This window comes from Watersipora subatra, chromosome 2 (genome assembly GCF_963576615.1).
Source record: "Watersipora subatra chromosome 2, tzWatSuba1.1, whole genome shotgun sequence".
In the NCBI taxonomy this organism is placed as follows: Eukaryota; Metazoa; Bryozoa; class Gymnolaemata; order Cheilostomatida; family Watersiporidae; genus Watersipora; species Watersipora subatra.
Genome location: NC_088709.1, coordinates 35531459 through 35553051, shown reverse-complemented (window position 1 = coordinate 35553051; position 21593 = coordinate 35531459). Strand labels below are relative to the sequence as shown.

Genomic DNA, 21593 nt, shown 5'->3' with positions numbered 1-21593 from the left:
AGAATAGGGTATTCGATGAAAGAACAGACTTTTAAAAATAGAATCGGCAGCCATACTTCATACAAATTGCAATTCTAAGTAAAGAGATGACCATCAGCTTTGCGAGCACACCCATACAATATATTAATACTAGCGGAATGCCAGGCATTGCACAGGTATTAAAAATCAGCTTATAAACAGTGACAGGGAATGTAGTTGCCTGCCACTTGCCATTAGCCTGGCAAATTGCTAATTGCTAACTTGAGTAAGCTAATATTACTAATAAGAGCCATGAGAACAAGCATACAATAACGTTACACCGTACGCAGATCGATATGCATATTTCACCCTCATAGTAACATATATTGCCCAATGAATCCGTCAATGTCGCGTAGCTTAATTGGTAAGATACAGTCAAACATGGATAAATCGTCCACGGATAGCTCGAACACATGGTTAATTCGAACGGTTTCTTTGATCCGTTCCCACGTAATGATAAATTGCTATAGATAACTCGAACTCAACACTGTTAACTCGAACTGTTTTTTGCCCAACAGCTACCGAAACGGTTGTTATCGCTTTAGAAAATCAATTTATTCCAAGCCATAGAGGTAAACATTAACTTTTCGTAATTCATAAACGTCGTTATTACCACCATCGGCAAAATATTTTTGCCAACGACTTTTCTAAAGGTTTGGTGAAATTTGATTTATACCACACATCCGCTTAATGATCGCCCTTCCGAAGCGAGGTAAAGTGAGGAGATCTTTGCATAAACTTCAAGAAAAATCGGCAAAATTGATCGTGGGTAAAACGCTCAAAAAAAAGAGATGTCTTTTCTTTTGAGCATTTCAACAACGATCAAGTTTTGCCAATGTCAATCTAAAAAACGTCTTGGCAATAACATCACCTCAAACAACAAACCAATATCAAGTGATAGAAAAATCTCTATACTTTTTGATAAAAATGTTTTAAACTTTACATTAGAAGCATTTAATATGAAACAAGCCAGTTGTGCTTTTGATTTATATTATAGTTTGTATATGTACATGCATCTACTAATAAATAAGTAAATACATGGACTTGTGACAGTGCTCTGATAACTTGAACGCTCTGATAATTCGAACACTTTTGCTCAGTCCCGTGAAGTTCGAGTTATCCATGTTTGACTGTATTTACCTGGCGAACAAGAAGTTCCGAGATGACATTTTCTGGGATACGAATTCTTCATTCCACGATTTTAATAGCTATAGCTGGACAAACCAAAGTACCCACACCCAAACTTTGAGATTTATATAGATGGATTATTATTCACAGCTGTCTCTCACCAAGCACACTTATACAATATACTAATAATATTATTCACAGCTGTCTCTTACCAAGCACACTTATACAGTATACTAATACTATTATTCACAGCTGTCTCTTACCAAACACACTTATACAGTATACTAATACTATTATTCACAGCTGTCTCTTACCTAGCACACTTATACAATATACTAATACTATTATTTACAGCTGTCTCTTACCAAGCACACTTATACAATATACTAGTACTATTATTCACAGCTGCCTCTTACCAAGCACACTTATACAATATACTAATACTATTATTTACAGCTGTCTTTTACCAAGCACACTTATACAATATACTAATATTATTCTTTACAGCTGTCTCTTACCAAGCACACTTATACAATATACTAATACTATTATTTACAGCTGCCTCTCACCAAGCACACTTATACAGAATACTAATACTATTCTTTACAGCAGTCTCCTACCAAGCTCACTTAAACAATATACTAATATTATTATTTACAGCTGTCTCTTACCAAGCACACTTATACAATATACTAATACTATTATTTACAGCTGTCTCTCACCAAGCACACTTATACAATATACTAATACTATTATTTACAGCTGTCTCTTACCAAGCACACTTATACAATATACTAATACTATTATTTACAGCTGCCTCTTACCAAGCACACTTATACAATATACTAATATTAATATTTACAGCTGTCTCCTACCAAGCACACTTAAACAATATACTAATATTATTCTTTCCAGTTATCTCCTACCAAGCGCACTTATACAATATACTAAGACTATTATTCACAGCTGTCTCTTACCAAGCACACTTATACAATATACTAATACTATTATTTACAGCTGTCTCTTACCAAGCACACTTATACAATATACTAATAATATTATTTACAGCTGTCTCTCACCAAGCACACTTATACAATATACTAATACTATTATTTACAGCTGTCTCTTACCAAGCACACTTATACAATATACTAATACTATTATTTACAGCTGCCTCTTACCAAGCACACTTATACAATATACTAATATTAATATTTACAGCTGTCTCCTACCAAGCACACTTAAACAATATACTAATATTATTCTTTCCAGTTATCTCCTACCAAGCGCACTTATACAATATACTAATACTATTATTTACAGCTGTCTCTTACCAAGCACACTTATACAATATACTAATACTATTATTCACAGCTGCCTCTTACCAAGCACACTTATACAATATACTAATACTATTATTCACGGCTGTCTCTTACCAAGCACACTTATACAATATACTAATACTATTATTTACAGCTGTCTCTCACCAAGCACACTTATACAATATACTAATACTATTATTTACAGCTGTCTCTTACCAAGCACACTTATACAATATACTAATACTATTATTCACAGCTGCCTCTTACCAAGCACACTTATACAATATACTAATAATATTATTCACAGCTGCCTTTTACCAAGCACACTTATACAATATACTAATACTATTATTCACAGCTGTCTCTTACCAAGCACACTTATACAATATACTAATACTATTATTTACAGCTGTCTCTTACCAAGCACACTTATACAATATACTAATACTATTATTTACAGCTGTCTCTTACCAAGCACACTTATACAATATACTAATACTATTATTCACAGCTGCCTCTTACCAAGCACACTTATACAATATACTAATACTATTATTTACAGCTGTCTCTTACCAAGCACACTTATACAATATACTAATACTATTATTTACAGCTGTCTCTTACCAAGCACACTTATACAGAATACTAATACTATTCTTTACAGCTGTCTTTTACCAAGCACACTTATACAATATACTAATACTATTATTTACAGCTGTCTCTCACCAAGCACACTTATACAATATACTAATACTATTATTTACAGCTGTCTCTTACCAAGCACACTTATACAATATACTAATACTATTATTTACAGCTGTCTCTTACCAAGCACACTTATACAATATACTAATACTATTATTTACAGCTGTCTCTTACCAAGCACACTTATACAGTATACTAATACTATTATTTACAGCTGTCTCTTACCAAGCACACTTATACAATATACTAATACTATTATTCACAGCTGTCTTTTACCAAGCACACTTATACAATATACTAATACTATTATTTACAGCTGTCTCTTACCAAGCACACTTATACAATATACTAATACTATTATTTACAGCTGTCTCTTACCAAGCACACTTATACAGTATACTAATACTATTATTTACAGCTGTCTCTTACCAAGCACACTTATACAATATACTAATACTATTATTCACAGCTGTCTCTTACCAAGCACACTTATACAATATACTAATACTATTATTTACAGCTGTCTCTTACCAAGCACACTTATACAGAATACTAATACTATTCTTTACAGCTGTCTTTTACCAAGCACACTTATACAATATACTAATACTATTATTTACAGCTGTCTCTCACCAAGCACACTTATACAATATACTAATACTATTATTTACAGCTGTCTCTTACCAAGCACACTTATACAATATACTAATACTATTATTTACAGCTGCCTCTTACCAAGCACACTTATACAGTATACTAATACTATTATTCACAGCTGTCTCTTACCTAGCACACTTATACAGTATACTAATAATATTCTTTACAGCTGTCTTTTACCAAGCACACTTATACAATATACTAATACTATTATTCACAGCTGTCTCTCACCAAGCACACTTATACAGTATACTAATACTATTATTTACAGCTGCCTCTTACCAAGCACACTTATACAGTATACTAATACTATTATTCACAGCTGTCTCTTACCTAGCACACTTATACAGTATACTAATACTATTATTTACAGCTGTCTCTTACCAAGCACACTTATACAATATACTAATACTATTATTTACAGCTGTCTCTTACCAAGCACACTTATACAGTATACTAATACTATTATTTACAGCTGTCTCTTACCAAGCACACTTATACAATATACTAATACTATTATTTACAGCTGCCTCTTACCAAGCACACTTATACAATATACTAATACTATTATTTACAGCTGTCTCTTACCAAGCACACTTATACAGTATACTAATACTATTATTCACAGCTGTCTCTTACCAAGCACACTTATACAGTATACTAATACTATTATTTACAGCTGTCTCTTACCAAGCACACTTATACAAAATACTAATACTATTATTCACAGCTGTCTCTTACCAAGCACACTTATACAGTATACTAATACTATTATTTACAGCTGTCTCTTACCAAGCACACTTATACAGTATACTAATACTATTATTTACAGCTGTCTCTTACCAAGCACACTTATACAATATACTAATACTATTATTTACAGCTGCCTCTTACCAAGCACACTTGTACAATATACTAATACTATTATTTACAGCTGTCTCTTACCAAGCACACTTATACAGTATACTAATACTATTATTTACAGCTGTCTCTTACCAAGCACACTTATACAGTATACTAATACTATTATTTACAGCTGTCTCTTACCAAGCACACTTATACAATATACTAATACTATTATTTACAGCTGCCTCTTACCAAGCACACTTATACAGTATACTAATACTATTATTCACAGCTGTCTCTTACCTAGCACACTTATACAGTATACTAATACTATTATTTACAGCTGTCTCTTACCAAGCACACTTATACAATATACTAACACTATTATTCACAGCTGTCTCTTACCAAGCACACTTATACAGTATACTAATAATATTCTTTACAGCTGTCTCTTACCAAGCACACTTATACAGTATACTAATAATATTCTTTACAGCTGTCTTTTACCAAGCACACTTATACAGTATACTAATACTATTATTTACAGCTGCCTCTTACCAAGCACACTTATACAGTATACTAATACTATTATTCACAGCTGTCTCTTACCTAGCACACTTATACAGTATACTAATACTATTATTTACAGCTGCCTCTTACCAAGCACACTTATACAATATACTAACACTATTATTCACAGCTGTCTCTTACCAAGCACACTTATACAGTATACTAATACTATTATTTACAGCTGTCTCTTACCAAGCACACTTATACAATATACTAACACTATTATTCACAGCTGTCTCTTACCAAGCACACTTATACAATATACTAATATTATTATTTACAGCTGTCTCTTACCAAGCACACTTATACAGTATACTAATAATATTCTTTACAGCTGTCTTTTACCAAGCACACTTATACAGTATACTAATACTATTATTTACAGCTGCCTCTTACCAAGCACACTTATACAGTATACTAATACTATTATGCACAGCTGTCTCTTACCTAGCACACTTATACAATATACTAATACTATTATTCACAGCTGTCTCTTACCTAGCACACTTATACAGTATACTAATACTATTATTTACAGCTGTCTCTTACCAAGCACACTTATACAATATACTAACACTATTATTCACAGCTGTCTCTTACCAAGCACACTTATACAATATACTAATATTATTATTTACAGCTGTCTCTTACCAAGCACACTTATACAATATACTAATACTATTATTTACAGCTGTCTCTTACCAAGCACACTTATACAATATACTAATACTATTATTTACAGCTGTCTCTTACCAAGCACACTTATACAATATACTAATATTATTATTTACAGCTGTCTCTTACCAAGCACACTTATACAGTATACTAATACTATTATTTACAGCTGTCTCTTACCAAGCACACTTATACAATATACTAATACTATTATTTACAGCTGTCTCTTACCAAGCACACTTATACAATATACTAATACTATTATTTACAGCTGTCTCTTACCAAGCACACTTATACAGACAATATGTCCATACATTAGACACTCATACAACGAAAACAATCCGTTTTGAGAATGTTTATGTTATAGGGATTTTACATTATACGAACAGTAAAATACATGCAAATTGCCTCATCTGTAGCAAGATTTTCCCAAACTCAACCCTTTGGCCTTTCAAAAACGAAAAAGATTAAACTCAACTTTTTAATTTAATGACTGCACTGTAACTGTAATATTATTGGTTTGTATCGACAAATCTTTTCTGTTTCGCTTTCACTCGGTTCATGGTACATGATTGCAGTAATTTCACGAGTTATGGAAAACGCACACCTTCGATACCAAATTACCTTAAATTTTTCTTTTATGCTAAACAGCATGGTCTATTCTAAACAGCAAAAGTCAATTCGAGACAGCATGGTCTATTGTAGGCATCATAGTTTATTTTAGACAGCATGGTCTATTTTAGACATCATGGTCTATTCCATACAGCATGGTCTATTCTGGACAGCAAGGTCTATTCTAGACATAATGGTCTATTATGGACAGCACAGTCTATTCTGGACAGCAAAAGTCTATTCTGGGCAGCAAAAGTTTATTCTAGACAGCGTGGGCCATTCTAGACAGCATGGTCTATTCTAGACATAATGGTCTATTATGGACAGCACAGTCTATTCTGGACAGCAAAAGTCTATTCTGGGCAGCAAAAGTTTATTCTAGACAGCGTGGGCCATTCTAGACAGCATGGTCTATTCTAGACAGCATGGTCTATTTTAGACAGCATGGTCTATTCTGGACAGCACAGTCTATTCTGGACAGAATGGTCTATTCTAGACAGCATGGTCTATGCTAGACAGCATGGTCTATTCTAGACAGCATGGTCTATTCTGGACAGCAGGGTCTATTCTAGAGAGGATGGTATATTTCGCAAAAGGAAAACATTAAAAAAGTTTTATGTCTGAAAAAAGTAGAACAAAGATATAACTTTACTATAATATGAGCGGTGTCTCTCTGTCCACCTGGCTATACCTTGACTTGGTTCGAGGTTATGATGAAAGATAGCTTTTGACAATATTTCAACTCGTAACATTCATATCGGTAGACATTCATATCGGTAGACATTTATACCGGTAGACATTCATATCGGTAGACCTTCATATCGGTAGACATTCATATCGGTAGACATTCATATCGGTAGACATTCATATCGGTAGACATTCATATCGGTAGACATTCATATCGGTAGACATTCATATCGGTAGACATTCATATCGGTAGACATTCATATCGGTAGACATTCATATCGGTAGACATTCATATCAGTAGACATTCATATCGGTAGACATTCATATCGGTAGACATTCATATCGGTAGACCGAGAATCTAACGGAATATTTGCTTATCTACTTACTATCTGTACTTTATCGACACAAATGACCAGTTTTAACGGCAAACTAGACTGTCAGGGTACTAGTACATATAATAGAGATAACCCTAAATGGCCTTTTGTTTCTCACGTGCGACAAAAGGGAAAGTGGTATTTTTAAGGCTATTAACGAGATGCGCGTTATTCAAATCTAAACTGTGAACTTATGCCGAGTTCAGAATTGTAATTCAGACTGATATTGTACGAGATTTTTTATGTAATACGAAACAAATACTTGACATAAATTCTTTACGTTATGTGAATTTAAGTTACAGGAGAATCTACTGTACTATGAGTGTTATAGGAGTGTCTACCGTACTATTATTCACAGCTGTCTTTTACTAAAACCGTTCGAAACACTAAAAAAGCACAAAGCAAAAGTAAACTAAATAGATTGAGAAAATACTATTTCAGTTTAAAAAAGGTTTTAAAAGATTAAAAACATAAATTTGGTGGGTTAGTAAAAAGTGCTTATGGAATTTCGTTGTATGTTCAGATGCCAGTTTGATCAGTCACTATGAATGCCAACACAGACAGACAGACAGACCTAAGGCTGAAGAATGATGGTAATTGCAGGCAAAAAAATAATGTGCTCACACTTTCAACTCACGCTCTGCCAAGACTGCATACAAAATAGAAAGTACTAAAATATTTTGCGAAAAAAAATGTGGATTTAATCCAAAGTTTGCAAGTACAACTGTAGTGGATAATTATCACCAGAAAATAATGACTTACCACGTAAGTAACTTTATCCATTGTCTTTTTCATCAAATTCTCAGTTTTTTTTGCACCAACAGTAGTTGCGATACCCTACAATACCAAGTGTCATGGGAGATGTCAAGATGTTGCAAGGGATGACGCAAACAACCATAATATACTCTGTGTTCGGCTACTGATTATGCATTGACTGTATGAACAGCTAGTCCTATCGAAAGTTCAAACTTTTGCTCCAAAAGCTTCCATAAAATCATTAGCAAATGCTTAGTAAGTCATCGGTGTTATTTAGGAAAACTGACAGATATGACTATCATGCATCTAGTTATTATTCTCATGAAAATGTGGCATATCTATTTGTACCACTTGTATTTATAGCCATATCTATTAGTACCACTTGTATTTATAGACATATCTATTTGTAACACTTGTATTTATAGACATATCTATTAGTACCACTTGTATTTATAGACATATCTATTCGTAACACTTGTAATTATAGACATATCTATATGTAACACTTGTAATTATAGACATATCTATTCGTAACACTTGCATTTATAGACATATCTATTCGTAACACTTGTATTTATAGACATATCTATTCGTAACACTTGTAATTATAGACATATCTATTCGTAACACTTGTATTTATAGCCATATCTATTAGTACCACTTGTAATTATAGACATATCTATTCGTAACACTTGTATTTATAGCCATATCTATTCGTAACACTTGTATTTATAGACATATCGATTTGTACCACCTAGAATATTGACCCTTGCACAAGTTGAGCCCAGAATATTTACCCTTGCACAAGTTAAACCCTAGAATATTGACCCTTGCATAAGTTGAACCCTAGAATACTGACCCTTGCATAAGTTGAACCCTAGAAAATTGACCCTTGCATAAAGTGAAACCTAGAATATTGACCCTTGAACAGGTTGAACCCTAGAATATTGACCCTTGCATAAGTTGAGCCTCAGAATATTGACCCTTGCACAAGTTGAACCCTAGAATATCGACCTTAGCATAAATTGAACCCTAGAATATTGACCCTTGCACAAGTTAAACCCTAGAACATTGACCCTTACACAAGTTGAACCCTAGAGTATTGACCCTTGCACAAGTTGAACCCTAGAATATTGACCTTAGCATAAGTTGAACCCTAGAATATTGACCTTTGCACAAGTTAAACTCTAGAATATTGACCCTTGCACAAGTTGAACCCTAGAATATTGACCCTTGCATAAGTTGAACCCTAGAATATTGACCCTTGCATAAGTTGAACCCCAGAATTTTGACCCTTGTATATGTTGAGCCCTAGAATATTTACCCTTGCACAAGTTGAACCCTAGAATATTGACCTTTACATAAGCTGAACCCTAAAATATTGACCCTTGCACAAGTTGAACCCTAGAATATTGACCATGGCATAAGTTGAACCCTAGAACGTTCTAAGCGTAATAGAAGTTGCATTGAATGCCCATTAAAGACTATGTATGTTCTGTAACCTTCCTCCTCACAATGTGAATATCATGCAATACTTGACTAATTTCATTTTGATACTGCGGTATCCTTTCCAGCATCTATAATTCAACAACTGAAATTGAAATATTATTTAAGATGCCTACATCCCAACAAGCCAGTCAAACTTTACTTTAGCATAAATGAAGGTGCATGTTGAGGCAAAATTAGCTTTAGGAAGGCAGAATGTTGTTGAGGATAACAAATGAGAGAAGATATAAAACTGAAATATAAGCTTACTGTGTGCATATGTGTGATGCGCTGTTTCACACCTGTATCGCTGTAGAAGTGCTTAACAGATCTATCATGCAGTCCTTCATATAATAGCATAGGCCGCTAAAATACGAAACACATTTTTTGTAAGACAAAGCGGCTTTACCATGGAAACTCTCTTGCGCTGCAAGATCTGAACTAGAGTAACTGTAGACAATTTAGTATACCGGGACCCAAAATGTTCACACACAAAAATAAATAAAAATAATTCCAAAAATTTATCTAGTAGGATTGCTGTCTCATATGTGCCTTGAATAAGTACTTTGACCCACAAAATATGCTTCTAATACATGTAGGTACTCTAGCCTTCCTATATGCCTCTAATAGGTACTCTCCCTCCTATATGCCTCTAATATGTACTCTCTCCCTCATATATGCGTCTAATATGTACTCTCTCCTTCCTATATGCGTCTAATAGGTACTCTCTCTTTCCTATATTATAGGAAAGAGAGAGTACCTATTAGAGGCATATATGAGGGAGAGAGTACATATTAGAGGCATATAGGAGGGAGAGTACCTATTAGAGGCATATAGGAGGGATAGAGTACCTATTGGAGGCATATTATGCCTCCAATAGGTACTCTATCCCTCCTATATGCCTCTAATAGGTACTCTCTCCCTCCTATATGCCTACAATAGGTATTCTCTCTCTCATATATGCCTCTAATAGGTACTCTCTCACTCCTATATGCCTCTAATAGGTACTTTCTCCTTCCTATATGCCTCTAATAGGTACTCTCTCCCTCCTATATGCCTCCAGTAGGTACTCTATCACTCAAAATTGTCAATTCATAGTAATGCTCCCAAATACAGACGCATGAAAAATTTGACAGAAAGGCATCATGCAAAAACACAAATATACACTAATTTATTTTTGTAACTAATGCAGCTGTAATGCAAAATAATAAAGAGTAAGGTGCTAGCCAATAGCCGGTAATTGGAACACCACATCGCGATACACTATAACTCACGCTTTTTAAAGCAGGGTAGTCAGTTCTAGGACATTCTGGACCACTCAGGTCGAATCCATCTTCTTGCCTTTTTACTTCGAAGTAGTACTTCCTGATTTAAGAACAAATGAGCACTTGTGAAGAATGACAGTCAGACTGTAGAGGTGCAAGACAGAGGCACCGAATAAGGGTTTGCCATGCAGACCCAAAGATATTATAACAACTGACGATGTATATCCATCGCATGAAACTACTGCATATCATCAGATACAACAATGTGGAGCTTGCATATTCTTTTAGGGAAAGTTGAAATGATCAGAGCTTGTTTACACACAGTTTGTTTTCCACTGGCTATAGTATCAACCACATTATTTTCAATGCTAGCTCCATAGTGTCATAACATTATGGCATCACTGATAAGTTGCTTGCTTGAATAACAACAATGTGGAGCTTGCATATTTTTTTAGGGAAAGTTGAAATGATCAGAGCTTGTTTACACACTGTTTGTTTTTCACTAGCTATAGTATCAACCACATTATTTTCAATGCTAGCTCCATAGTGTCGCAACATTATGACATCACTGATAAGTTGCTTGCTTGAATAACACAACTTTGTACATCTTTTACAGCATTTTACGCTGATGTCTGTTCCTAAAATGTCACTCCACGTATTTGAATTGCTGCTTAAATCATTTCCAAAAATGTTGGTGTTTTTATTTGGTGTGATTTTAGTTGGCCTGTTTCTAATTGATGTGTTTCTAGACTGTTCTAAATTATGCTTATGCTTGTTTCCTCTGTTCATTGATAAATCAGTCAGTGACTTGGTGAATGCATCCGTCAAATTTGCAGGCTAGTTTCATGATTGCTGTCAATACTCTTTAGTATATAATGGATCTATTGATCAAAAGAAAACCTGGTAAGCCAGAACAAACTCAGAGAATAATACAAAAAATGTAAAGCTCACTCTGCCTTAAGGAAAACACAATCTTGAATAGCCGAGCACAAGCTTCACATGCGCAACGAGTGAATAATATCTTAGTACCAAAATGCATCGATGAGGAGATTTATGAAACTATTCACATTAACTTTCCCACATGTAGTCAGTGCTAAATGGCAGCACTGGCTACAATGGCAGCACTGGCTTGCCATAAATAAGAATTTTCCCCTGTAGAAAAAGCTGAAAGAACAAGTTTGTCTGCAAGAAATTACATGCAGCAAAGGTTAAACAGCAACCTCACTTCATGATCATTTGATTGCATATGTAAGCGAACCAACTTTGATAGGTATAAAGATTTCTAAAGATGGAATTTATGATACATAGTAAAATAATTATCTAGATGTAGCTTGATTTCATTATATCTAAAAAATTAATTAACGCAAAACAATTCTATACTGATTTGACGTGACTCTACACCGACTTATTTGAAGTTTATCCTGACCTAACCTTCCTTTACCTCAAGGCTTCAGAAAACTGAGCTTGACAAGGCTGTATTGGTTCAAAAGTTTTTCATTCTTATCTGTCTTGAGTCGAAGCAACCTTAACATGACTTTAACAATAAGCCTACACTGATTTGTCATGGTTATAAATTTATAATCCAACTGAAAACACTGTTACACAAACATGATATTACCTGGATGTTCTGAGAATTATATTCAGTCACTTAATCATCGACTAACAAATGTTTAACAGCCAAGTTAATAAGCATTGAGACTTCACTATTTGGTTCTATCATTTTTGTACCACTTTGTTGATCATTTGGGCAAGAAAAATTACAACAAATACATCTTAAAGCTTACACATCCTAACAATTCTTATACATTTGTGAAAGAGATTCATTCAACAAACTGCCTCAACAACTAAGTAACACTGCGTTTGATTATTCTACCTACATTAAAAACTCGTTGCGGTTAGAAATCTTCAATGATAATTGAACAATATACGGTAGCAGTTGTGTAACAATGTAGCAATTAGTTCACAACCTACATAAGCATTAAATATTTTACAACGCATTCAAACAAACTCAACATCAAAAGGGGTGAACCTACAGTTGTTTGGAGACCGTCTTAACTAGGTCTTTGTGAGAAGGCACCTTGAGATTGCGCCCACTCGTAGAGCTACTGGAATTGCCTCCCTTCCTCACCATCTCGCCAATGATCAACTACAGATAAACTATTATCAAATAGCTCATTCTGCTCCAAAAAGGCCAGTTCTCATCAAATGTACAGCAAAATATTATGCTAGCTACATGTATATCAAATAAAAACTCAAAAACAACGGATATATAAACAGATATAGAAGTATAAAGGAATGCAACATCAAGAGTCTATCATGCCTTCACATACCATGTAAAATTACTAGTTATAACTTTGAAAAAGAAGAAAAAAAAGCTGATTACTATTTCAAATTAAGCAAGCCCTCAAATAAGCAGTTTTTTATTATCTCTACAAACTCAGTGTACTCGGCATGTCGACATGTTACTAACTACATTGCAACAAATGGGTAAGTATTACTTGCAGCATTTAGTACCTCAGTGGCATTCTCCGCGGAGAGCAAGATATGACCCAAAGCAAAGTCTTGAAAATATATAAAGATACTAGTGAACAATGATACTATGTGAACAATGTTGAAAACGATTTAGCTGAAACACCCGGACATCACCTGTGATACTGACTCTAGTGACTTTGAGCAGTTGGGCTAAGTCAAGCAACGGGATCAAATTTTTCTGTATCGAAAATAACAACACTACGAAACCTTCCTCTTTAAAGCAAGGTTTAAAGCTATTTTGATGCGCTGAATACCTGGTAAATTTCAAATGACAGTTTGTCAATGACAAACTGACAACTGCACCAAATAGTCCTAATCAGATAAAATATTTTGGTTGCAAAAACCGACGACGATGTTTCCAGAAATTGATAACACCTTGCAAGAAAAATATAAAATGAATACACAAAATCACAGTTATAACCAGAAACAATAATAACTTCTACTTGCTTGAACAACAGTAATAAGCAGTAGGGAACCATGGAACAACATAGGGTATGAAATAATTTGAAGCGGTCTAAAATCATGAGATAGTCACTTACCATTTAATTAGTAATATCAAATACGCTAATTAAATTTTTTTTAAACCAAAGGAGAACAATATGACCAAATAAAAGAAACTTTAGAGTAACGTCAAAAACCGCACACGCTACAAATATACAAACTGCGATAACATCGGTAGCACGAATCACGATAATGTTAAATATAGTATCACTCATGAACAGTCGATAAACGTATTACATTGACATTGTATCTCTCCATATTATGAAAAACCTGAGCGTATGCAGTTGCATTCGAGTCACTGCAATGCAAAACTGTTTAGCGTGTTAAGTTAGCTTGAATAAGTTATAGAAAATACAAGCCATATATACATACTTCTATCTAAAATGAAGTAAACGTGATTCAATACTCGATATAGTATTCCTTAGTTCGTAGATCAGAATAAAAATTATAATCTGTTCAAGTTTTGCAGGTTCCCGTTCAACAGATTTTGTTATGTTATACTACAACGCATTTTGGTTCGACGAACCATGCTTAGCAGGTTATAGCTTGCTTACTCAAAATTAAAAAGACTACGCTGCGACAGCAAAATCAAGGTTATAAAATAAAAGTTGTAATGTCAAGTTACATGCTTATAAAATTAAACGTTTCACTTTTATTGTGATCATATATATGTATATAAAGTACGCCACAAGTTTTACTTTCAGATTTTGCAAACCTGAAATAAACCAAAGATTTAGCGGAACGGTATAGATGTTGCTAGGCGCCCGACAGTGGCGAGTAGCGGAGAGTTGCTCGGCCAATGAAACGCTCGGCATGTGGTGGCTTGCTAGTTTCCAAACAAAAACTCCACGCCCACTATTTTATAGACTGATGTATAATAGAGAAACTAAAGAATTAGAGAAATAGAGAAAATATTAACAGACAGAAATCACTTCCGTTTGCAGTTGCCTTAAAATTGATTGTTGTATTATTTGCCATTATTACTATTTGAAAGAAGACAAATTTCCCTACAAGATGATGTTAATAATGTTATGATTTAAAATAAGCTATTTTAAAGCTCAACATATATATTACTTTACCGGCAAAAATTTCATTTTAAATAGAATAGGTTTTCAATTAATGCCATACAACAGTGATGAAAGAAAAATGAGCAACAGTTTAGACTAAAATTCAATAAATAGTTTGACATATAGTGTTTAAAATACGGCTAAGAGAACGGATATTAGGTGAAAGATTGTAAAAAAAGCACTGAAGTAGGCAATAATATTTTCAAAATAATTCGTAGTGGTTGTAGTCGATTGTTTATCACCAATGATATACAGCTCCCATGGGGGCTGTATATCATTGGTGTATATCATTGGTGTATATCATTGGTGTATATCAGTGGTGTATATCATTGATGTATATCATTGGTGTATATCAGTGGTGTATATCATTGATGTATATCATTGGTGCATATCATTGGTGCATATCATTGGTGCATATCATTGATGTATATAATTGGTGTATATCATTGGTGTATATCATTGATGTATATCATTGGTGTATATCATTGGTGCATATCATTGGTGTATATCATAGGTGCATATCATTGGTGCATATCATTGGTGCATATCATTGATGTATATAATTGGTGCATATCATTGATGTATATAATTGGTGTATATAATTGGTGTATATCATTGGTGCATATCATTGGTGTATATCATTGGTGCATATCATTGATGTATATAATTGGTGCATATCATTGATGTATATAATTGGTGTAGATCATTGGTGCATATCATTGATGTATATAATTGGTGCATATCATTGATGTATATAATTGGTGTATATCATTGGTGTATATCATTGGTGCATATCATTGGTGTATATCATTGGTGCATATCATTGGTGTATATCATTGGTGCATATCATTGATGTATATAATTGGTGCATATCATTGATGTATATAATTGGTGTATATCATTGGTGCATATCATTGGTGCATATCATTGGTGTATACCATTGGTGTATATCATTGGTGTATATCATTGGTGTATATCAATGGTGTATATCATTGGTGTATATCATTGGTGTATATCATTGATGTATATCATTGGTGTATATGATTAGTGTATATCATTGGTGTATATCATTGGTGTATATCATTGGTGCATATCATTGGTGTATATCATTGGTGTATATCATTGATGTATATCATTGGTGTATATCATTGGTGCATATCATTGGTGTATATCATTGGTGCATATCATTGGTGCATATCATTGGTGCATATCATTGGTGCATATCATTGATGTATATAATTGGTGCATATCATTGATGTATATAATTGGTGTATATCATTGGTGCATATCATTGGTGCATATCATTGGTGTATATCATTGGTGTATATTATTGGTGTATATCATTGGTGTATATGATTGGTGTATATCATTGGTGTATATCATTGGTGTATATCATTGGTGCATATCATTGGTGCATATCATTGATGTATATAATTGGTGCATATCATTGATGTATATAATTGGTGTATATCATTGGTGCATATCATTGGTGCATATCATTGGTGTATATCATTGGTGTATATCATTGGTGTATATCATTGGTGTATATGATTGGTGTATATCGTTGGTGTATATCATTGGTGTATATCATTGGTGTATATCATTGGTGTATATCATTGATGTATATCATTGGTGTATATCATTGGTGCATATCATTGGTGTATATCATTGGTGCATATCATTGGTGCATATCATTGCTGCATATCATTGATGTATATAATTGGTGCATATCATTGATGTATATAATTGGTGTATATCATTGATGCATATCATTGGTGCATATCATTGGTGTATATCATTGATGTATATCATTGGTGTATATCATTGGTGTATATCATTGATGTATATCATTGGTGTATATCATTGGTGTATATCATTGATGTATATCATTGGTGTATATGATTAGTGTATATCATTGGTGTATATCATTGGTGTATATCATTGGTGTATATCATTGGTGTATATCATTGGTGTATATCATTGATGTATATCATTGGTGCATATCATTGGTGTATATCATTGGTGCATATCATTGGTGTATATCATTGGTGCATATCATTGGTGCATATCATTGATGTATATAATTGGTGCATATCATTGATGTATATAATTGGTGTATATCATTGGTGCATATCATTGGTGCATATCATTGGTGTATATCATTGGTGTATATCATTGGTGTATATCATTGGTGTATATGATTGGTGTATATCATTGGTGTATATCATTGGTGCATATCATTGGTGCATATCATTGGTGCATATCATTGGTGCATATCATTGATGTATATAATTGGTGCATATCATTGATGTATATAATTGGTGTATATCATTGGTGCATATCGTTGGTGCATATCATTGGTGTATATCATTGGTGTATATCATTGGTGTATATGATTGGTGTATATCATTGGTGTATATCATTGGTGTATATAATTGATGTATATCATTGGCGTATATGATTAGTGTATATGATTGGTGTATATCATTGGTGTATATCATTGGTGCATATCATTGGTGTATATCATTGGTGCATATCATTGATGTATATAATTGGTGTATATCATTGGTGTATATCATTGGTGTATATCATTGGTGTATATGATTAGTGTATATCATTGGTGTATATCATTGGTGTATATCATTGGTGCATATCATTGGTGTATATCATTGGTGCATATCATTGATGTATATAATTGGTGTATATCATTGGTGTATATCATTGGTGTATATGATTGGTGTATATGATTGGTGTATATCATTGGTGTATATCATTGGTGTATATCATTGGTGTATATCATTAGTGTATATCATTAGTGTATATCATTGGTGTATGTATATCATTGGTGTATATCATTGGTGTATATGATTGGTGTATGTATATCATTGGTGTATATCATTGGTGTATATGATTGGTGTATGTATATCATTGGTGTATATCATTGGTGTATATCATTGGTGTATATCGTTGGTGTATATCGTTGGTGTATATCATTGGTGTATATCATTGGTGTATATAATTGATGTATATCATTGGTGTATATCATTGGTGTATATCATTGGTGCATATCATTGGTGCATATCATTGGTGCATATCATTGGTGTATATCATTGGTGTATATCATTGGTGTATATCATTGATGTATATAATTGGTGCATATCATTGATGTATATAATTGGTGTATATCATTGGTGTATATCATTGGTGCATATCATTGATGTATACAATTGGTGTATATCATTGGTGTATATCATTGGTGTATATCATTGGTGTATATGATTGGTGTATATCATTGGTGTATATCATTGGTGAATATCATTGATGTATATCATGGGTGTATATGATTAGTGTATATCATTGGTGTATATAATTGGTGTATATCATTGGTGTATATCATTGATGTATATCATTGGTGTATATGATTAGTGTATATCATTGGTGTATATCATTGGTGTATATCATTGGTGTATATGATTGGTGTATGTATATCATTGGTGTATATCATTGGTGTATATCATTGGTGTATATCATTGGTGTATATCATTGGTGTATATCATTGGTGTATATCATTGGTGTATATGATTAGTGTATATCATTGGTGTATATCATTGGTGTATGTATATCATTGGTGTATATCATTGGTGTATATCATTGGTGTATATTGTTGGTGTATATCGTTGGTGTATATCATTGGTGTATATCATTGGTGTATATAATTGATGTATATCATTGGTGTATATCATTGGTGTATATCATTGGTGCATATCATTGGTGCATATCATTGGTGCATATCATTGGTGCATATCATTGGTGTATATCATTGGTGCATATCATTGATGTATATAATTGGTGCATATCATTGGTGTATATCATTGGTGTATATCATTGGTGTATATCATTGGTGTATATGATTAGTGTATATCATTGGTGTATATCATTGGTGTATATCATTAGTGTATATCATTGGTGTATATCATTGGTGTATATCGTTGGTGTATATGATTGGTGCATATCATTGGTGTATATCATTGGTGTATATGATTAGTGTATATCATTGGTGTATATCATTGGTGTATGTATATCATTGGTGTATATCATTGGTGCATATCATTGGTGCATATCATTGGTGCATATCATTGGTGCATATCATTGGTGTATATCATTGGTGCATATCATTGATGTATATAATTGGTGTATATCATTGGTGTATATCATTGGTGTATATCATTGGTGTATATGATTAGTGTATATCATTGGTGTATATCATTGGTGTATATCATTAGTGTATATCATTGGTGTATATCATTGGTGTATATCGTTGGTGTATATGATTGGTGCATATCATTGGTGTATATCATTGGTGTATATCATTGGTGTTTATCGTTGGTGTATATCGTTGGTGTATATCATTGGTGTATATCATTGGTGTATATAATTGATGTATATCATTGGTGTATATCAATGGTGTATATCATTGGTGTATATGATTAGTGTATATCATTGATATCACGTAAATTGAAATGAGTTGAAAACCTGTAATTGTCATTTCAATACAAGGACAAAAACCATGCAAGGTTTGGAAGTCTTTAGTTGAAGTAAAGATAAACATTTAGCAGTAAAGTAAGAATATAAAGTAAAGTAAGTATATGCAAAGATTTGGCAGACCATTCATTGTAATACAATATGCTGGAATATGATGTAGGCTTGCAATTATTGAAAATTCTCTTTTTTGCAACAAAAATATATTACTGGTGACATTTTCTAGAGCTAGATTATAATAAATATGTATACTGTCAGGGTTTGAAACGATATATGATCAATAAGTCAAAAGAAATAATAAATTGTAGGATCACGGAACACCACAACTGCTGCAAAACTTTACACTAAGCACTGCGATACATCAACAAGCAAACATGAAAGTCTAGGGCAATTTCTATGCTGCTAGAAATATCAAGCATGGGAGTTGTCCAACCATCGCAGCTGATGCAATGTGAATATACGGGACATCAGTTGGACTGGGAGTTGTCTGATCATTATAATGAAGAGCTTATGAATGAAAAACAGCACAAAATTGCTACTAAATCATGATTATTATTTACCAATACCACTTAATATAAAAGAGACTAACTGGCTAGAACAATTACTAATGGCTATTCAGTGAAGCAAACAACTCTACAGATTGTCAGGCACAAGGAGATGTATATCACCAATATTACAGGAGCCAGCTATATTTATGACCTAGTGGAGAGAGGTAGCAGTCAGCCTGTACCATATCAGCAACTAGTCATCCCCGAGACAATTATTCACAACACTTTATTTAATATATTTAGATATAGCTTATAACATCATTTTAGTCTCGAAACTGTTTTATTGTATAGCAGTAGAAAAATATAGCACAATTTTTCATTAACGAAGATATTGTATTTTATGCAAAAGGATTGATGAAATGGCTGCGAAAAGAATGGCATAAAATGATAACATGTTTCTTGCTTCATATAAATTAGATAACTAGTAGAGTCTTAGAATGAGGATTACTGCAAAATTAATTTTACAATGCTACTACTATTAGTTTTTGAGTTATGGCCAGTTTTGTACAATTTGTTGCCGGACTTGTAATATTTTTTGATTGTCGTTATCAGATCCCAAGAACATTAAGAAATTTTAGCTCACTGCAGAGAATCTGAAACAGAAATGATGCAAAAACCACAAGAAAAACACAACTAACCAAAAACCTTTGGCAATGACTTAAGGACAAGTATAAAAGAGAGGCAAAATCGATGAGAAAGCAGCGAAAAGCTGCAGCGAGCCAGTCAGCAGAAGGGAAGCACAACAAAAGAGTCAAGACAAGAGAAGACTAGCAGAAGCCCAAGATAGCCAAAGAGCCGGCAGCAAACAGCTTGCCGAGGAAATACACAGCGGATACGATTCACCCAAAGAGGTGGCAAGTCAGGAAGCCATAAAGCCCTGAGAAGAGAGTTTATCCAGCCCCCTGACAGCGACAAGAGCAACCGCTGCACGCCTAATAGGTAGATACATACTCATTGAACCTAGTGAGGCCATAACAAATAGGGCTAAGTATACAAGCATATTGTTATTTTTGCTTGAGCTAGTGAGTCTTAACAGAATAATTGTTATTTTGACCTTTGGAAGAAAATAGAGTTCATAGACGCTTGGAAACAAACCACTGGTGTGATATTGTCGATTATACGATAATTACTTGCAGATAGTTGCAGACCTCACAATGTTAACATTACTTGCTGTGAGCATTGATATTTGGGCTCATCATTGGCTACAGTGCGATACTGTCAAAATAATTTCCAGAAAAGTTATAGTAGTGCCCATCTCCATTGAGTGATTTATTGGCTGAATTTTGCTTTATAGCAACTGTCTGAC

General features: G+C 33.5%; 1 protein-coding gene across 2 annotated transcripts in view; it reads right to left on the bottom strand.

Moving 5' to 3' along the window:
- The window catches only part of LOC137386997 (uncharacterized), a 72801-nt gene extending 58161 nt beyond the window's left edge, over positions 1 to 14640 (bottom strand). For both annotated transcript variants that reach the window (XM_068073268.1, XM_068073269.1), the window contains exons 1-5: positions 14506 to 14640; positions 13134 to 13257; positions 11110 to 11200; positions 10106 to 10201; positions 8357 to 8431 (exon numbers count right to left, since the gene is read on the bottom strand). In XM_068073268.1, coding sequence (XP_067929369.1) covers positions 8357 to 8431; positions 10106 to 10201; positions 11110 to 11200; positions 13134 to 13231 — 360 coding nt within the window. In that variant the 5' untranslated portion in view covers positions 13232 to 13257; positions 14506 to 14640. The remainder of the gene's footprint in view (positions 1 to 8356; positions 8432 to 10105; positions 10202 to 11109; positions 11201 to 13133; positions 13258 to 14505) is intronic.
- Between the last annotated feature and the right edge of the window lie 6953 nt (positions 14641 to 21593).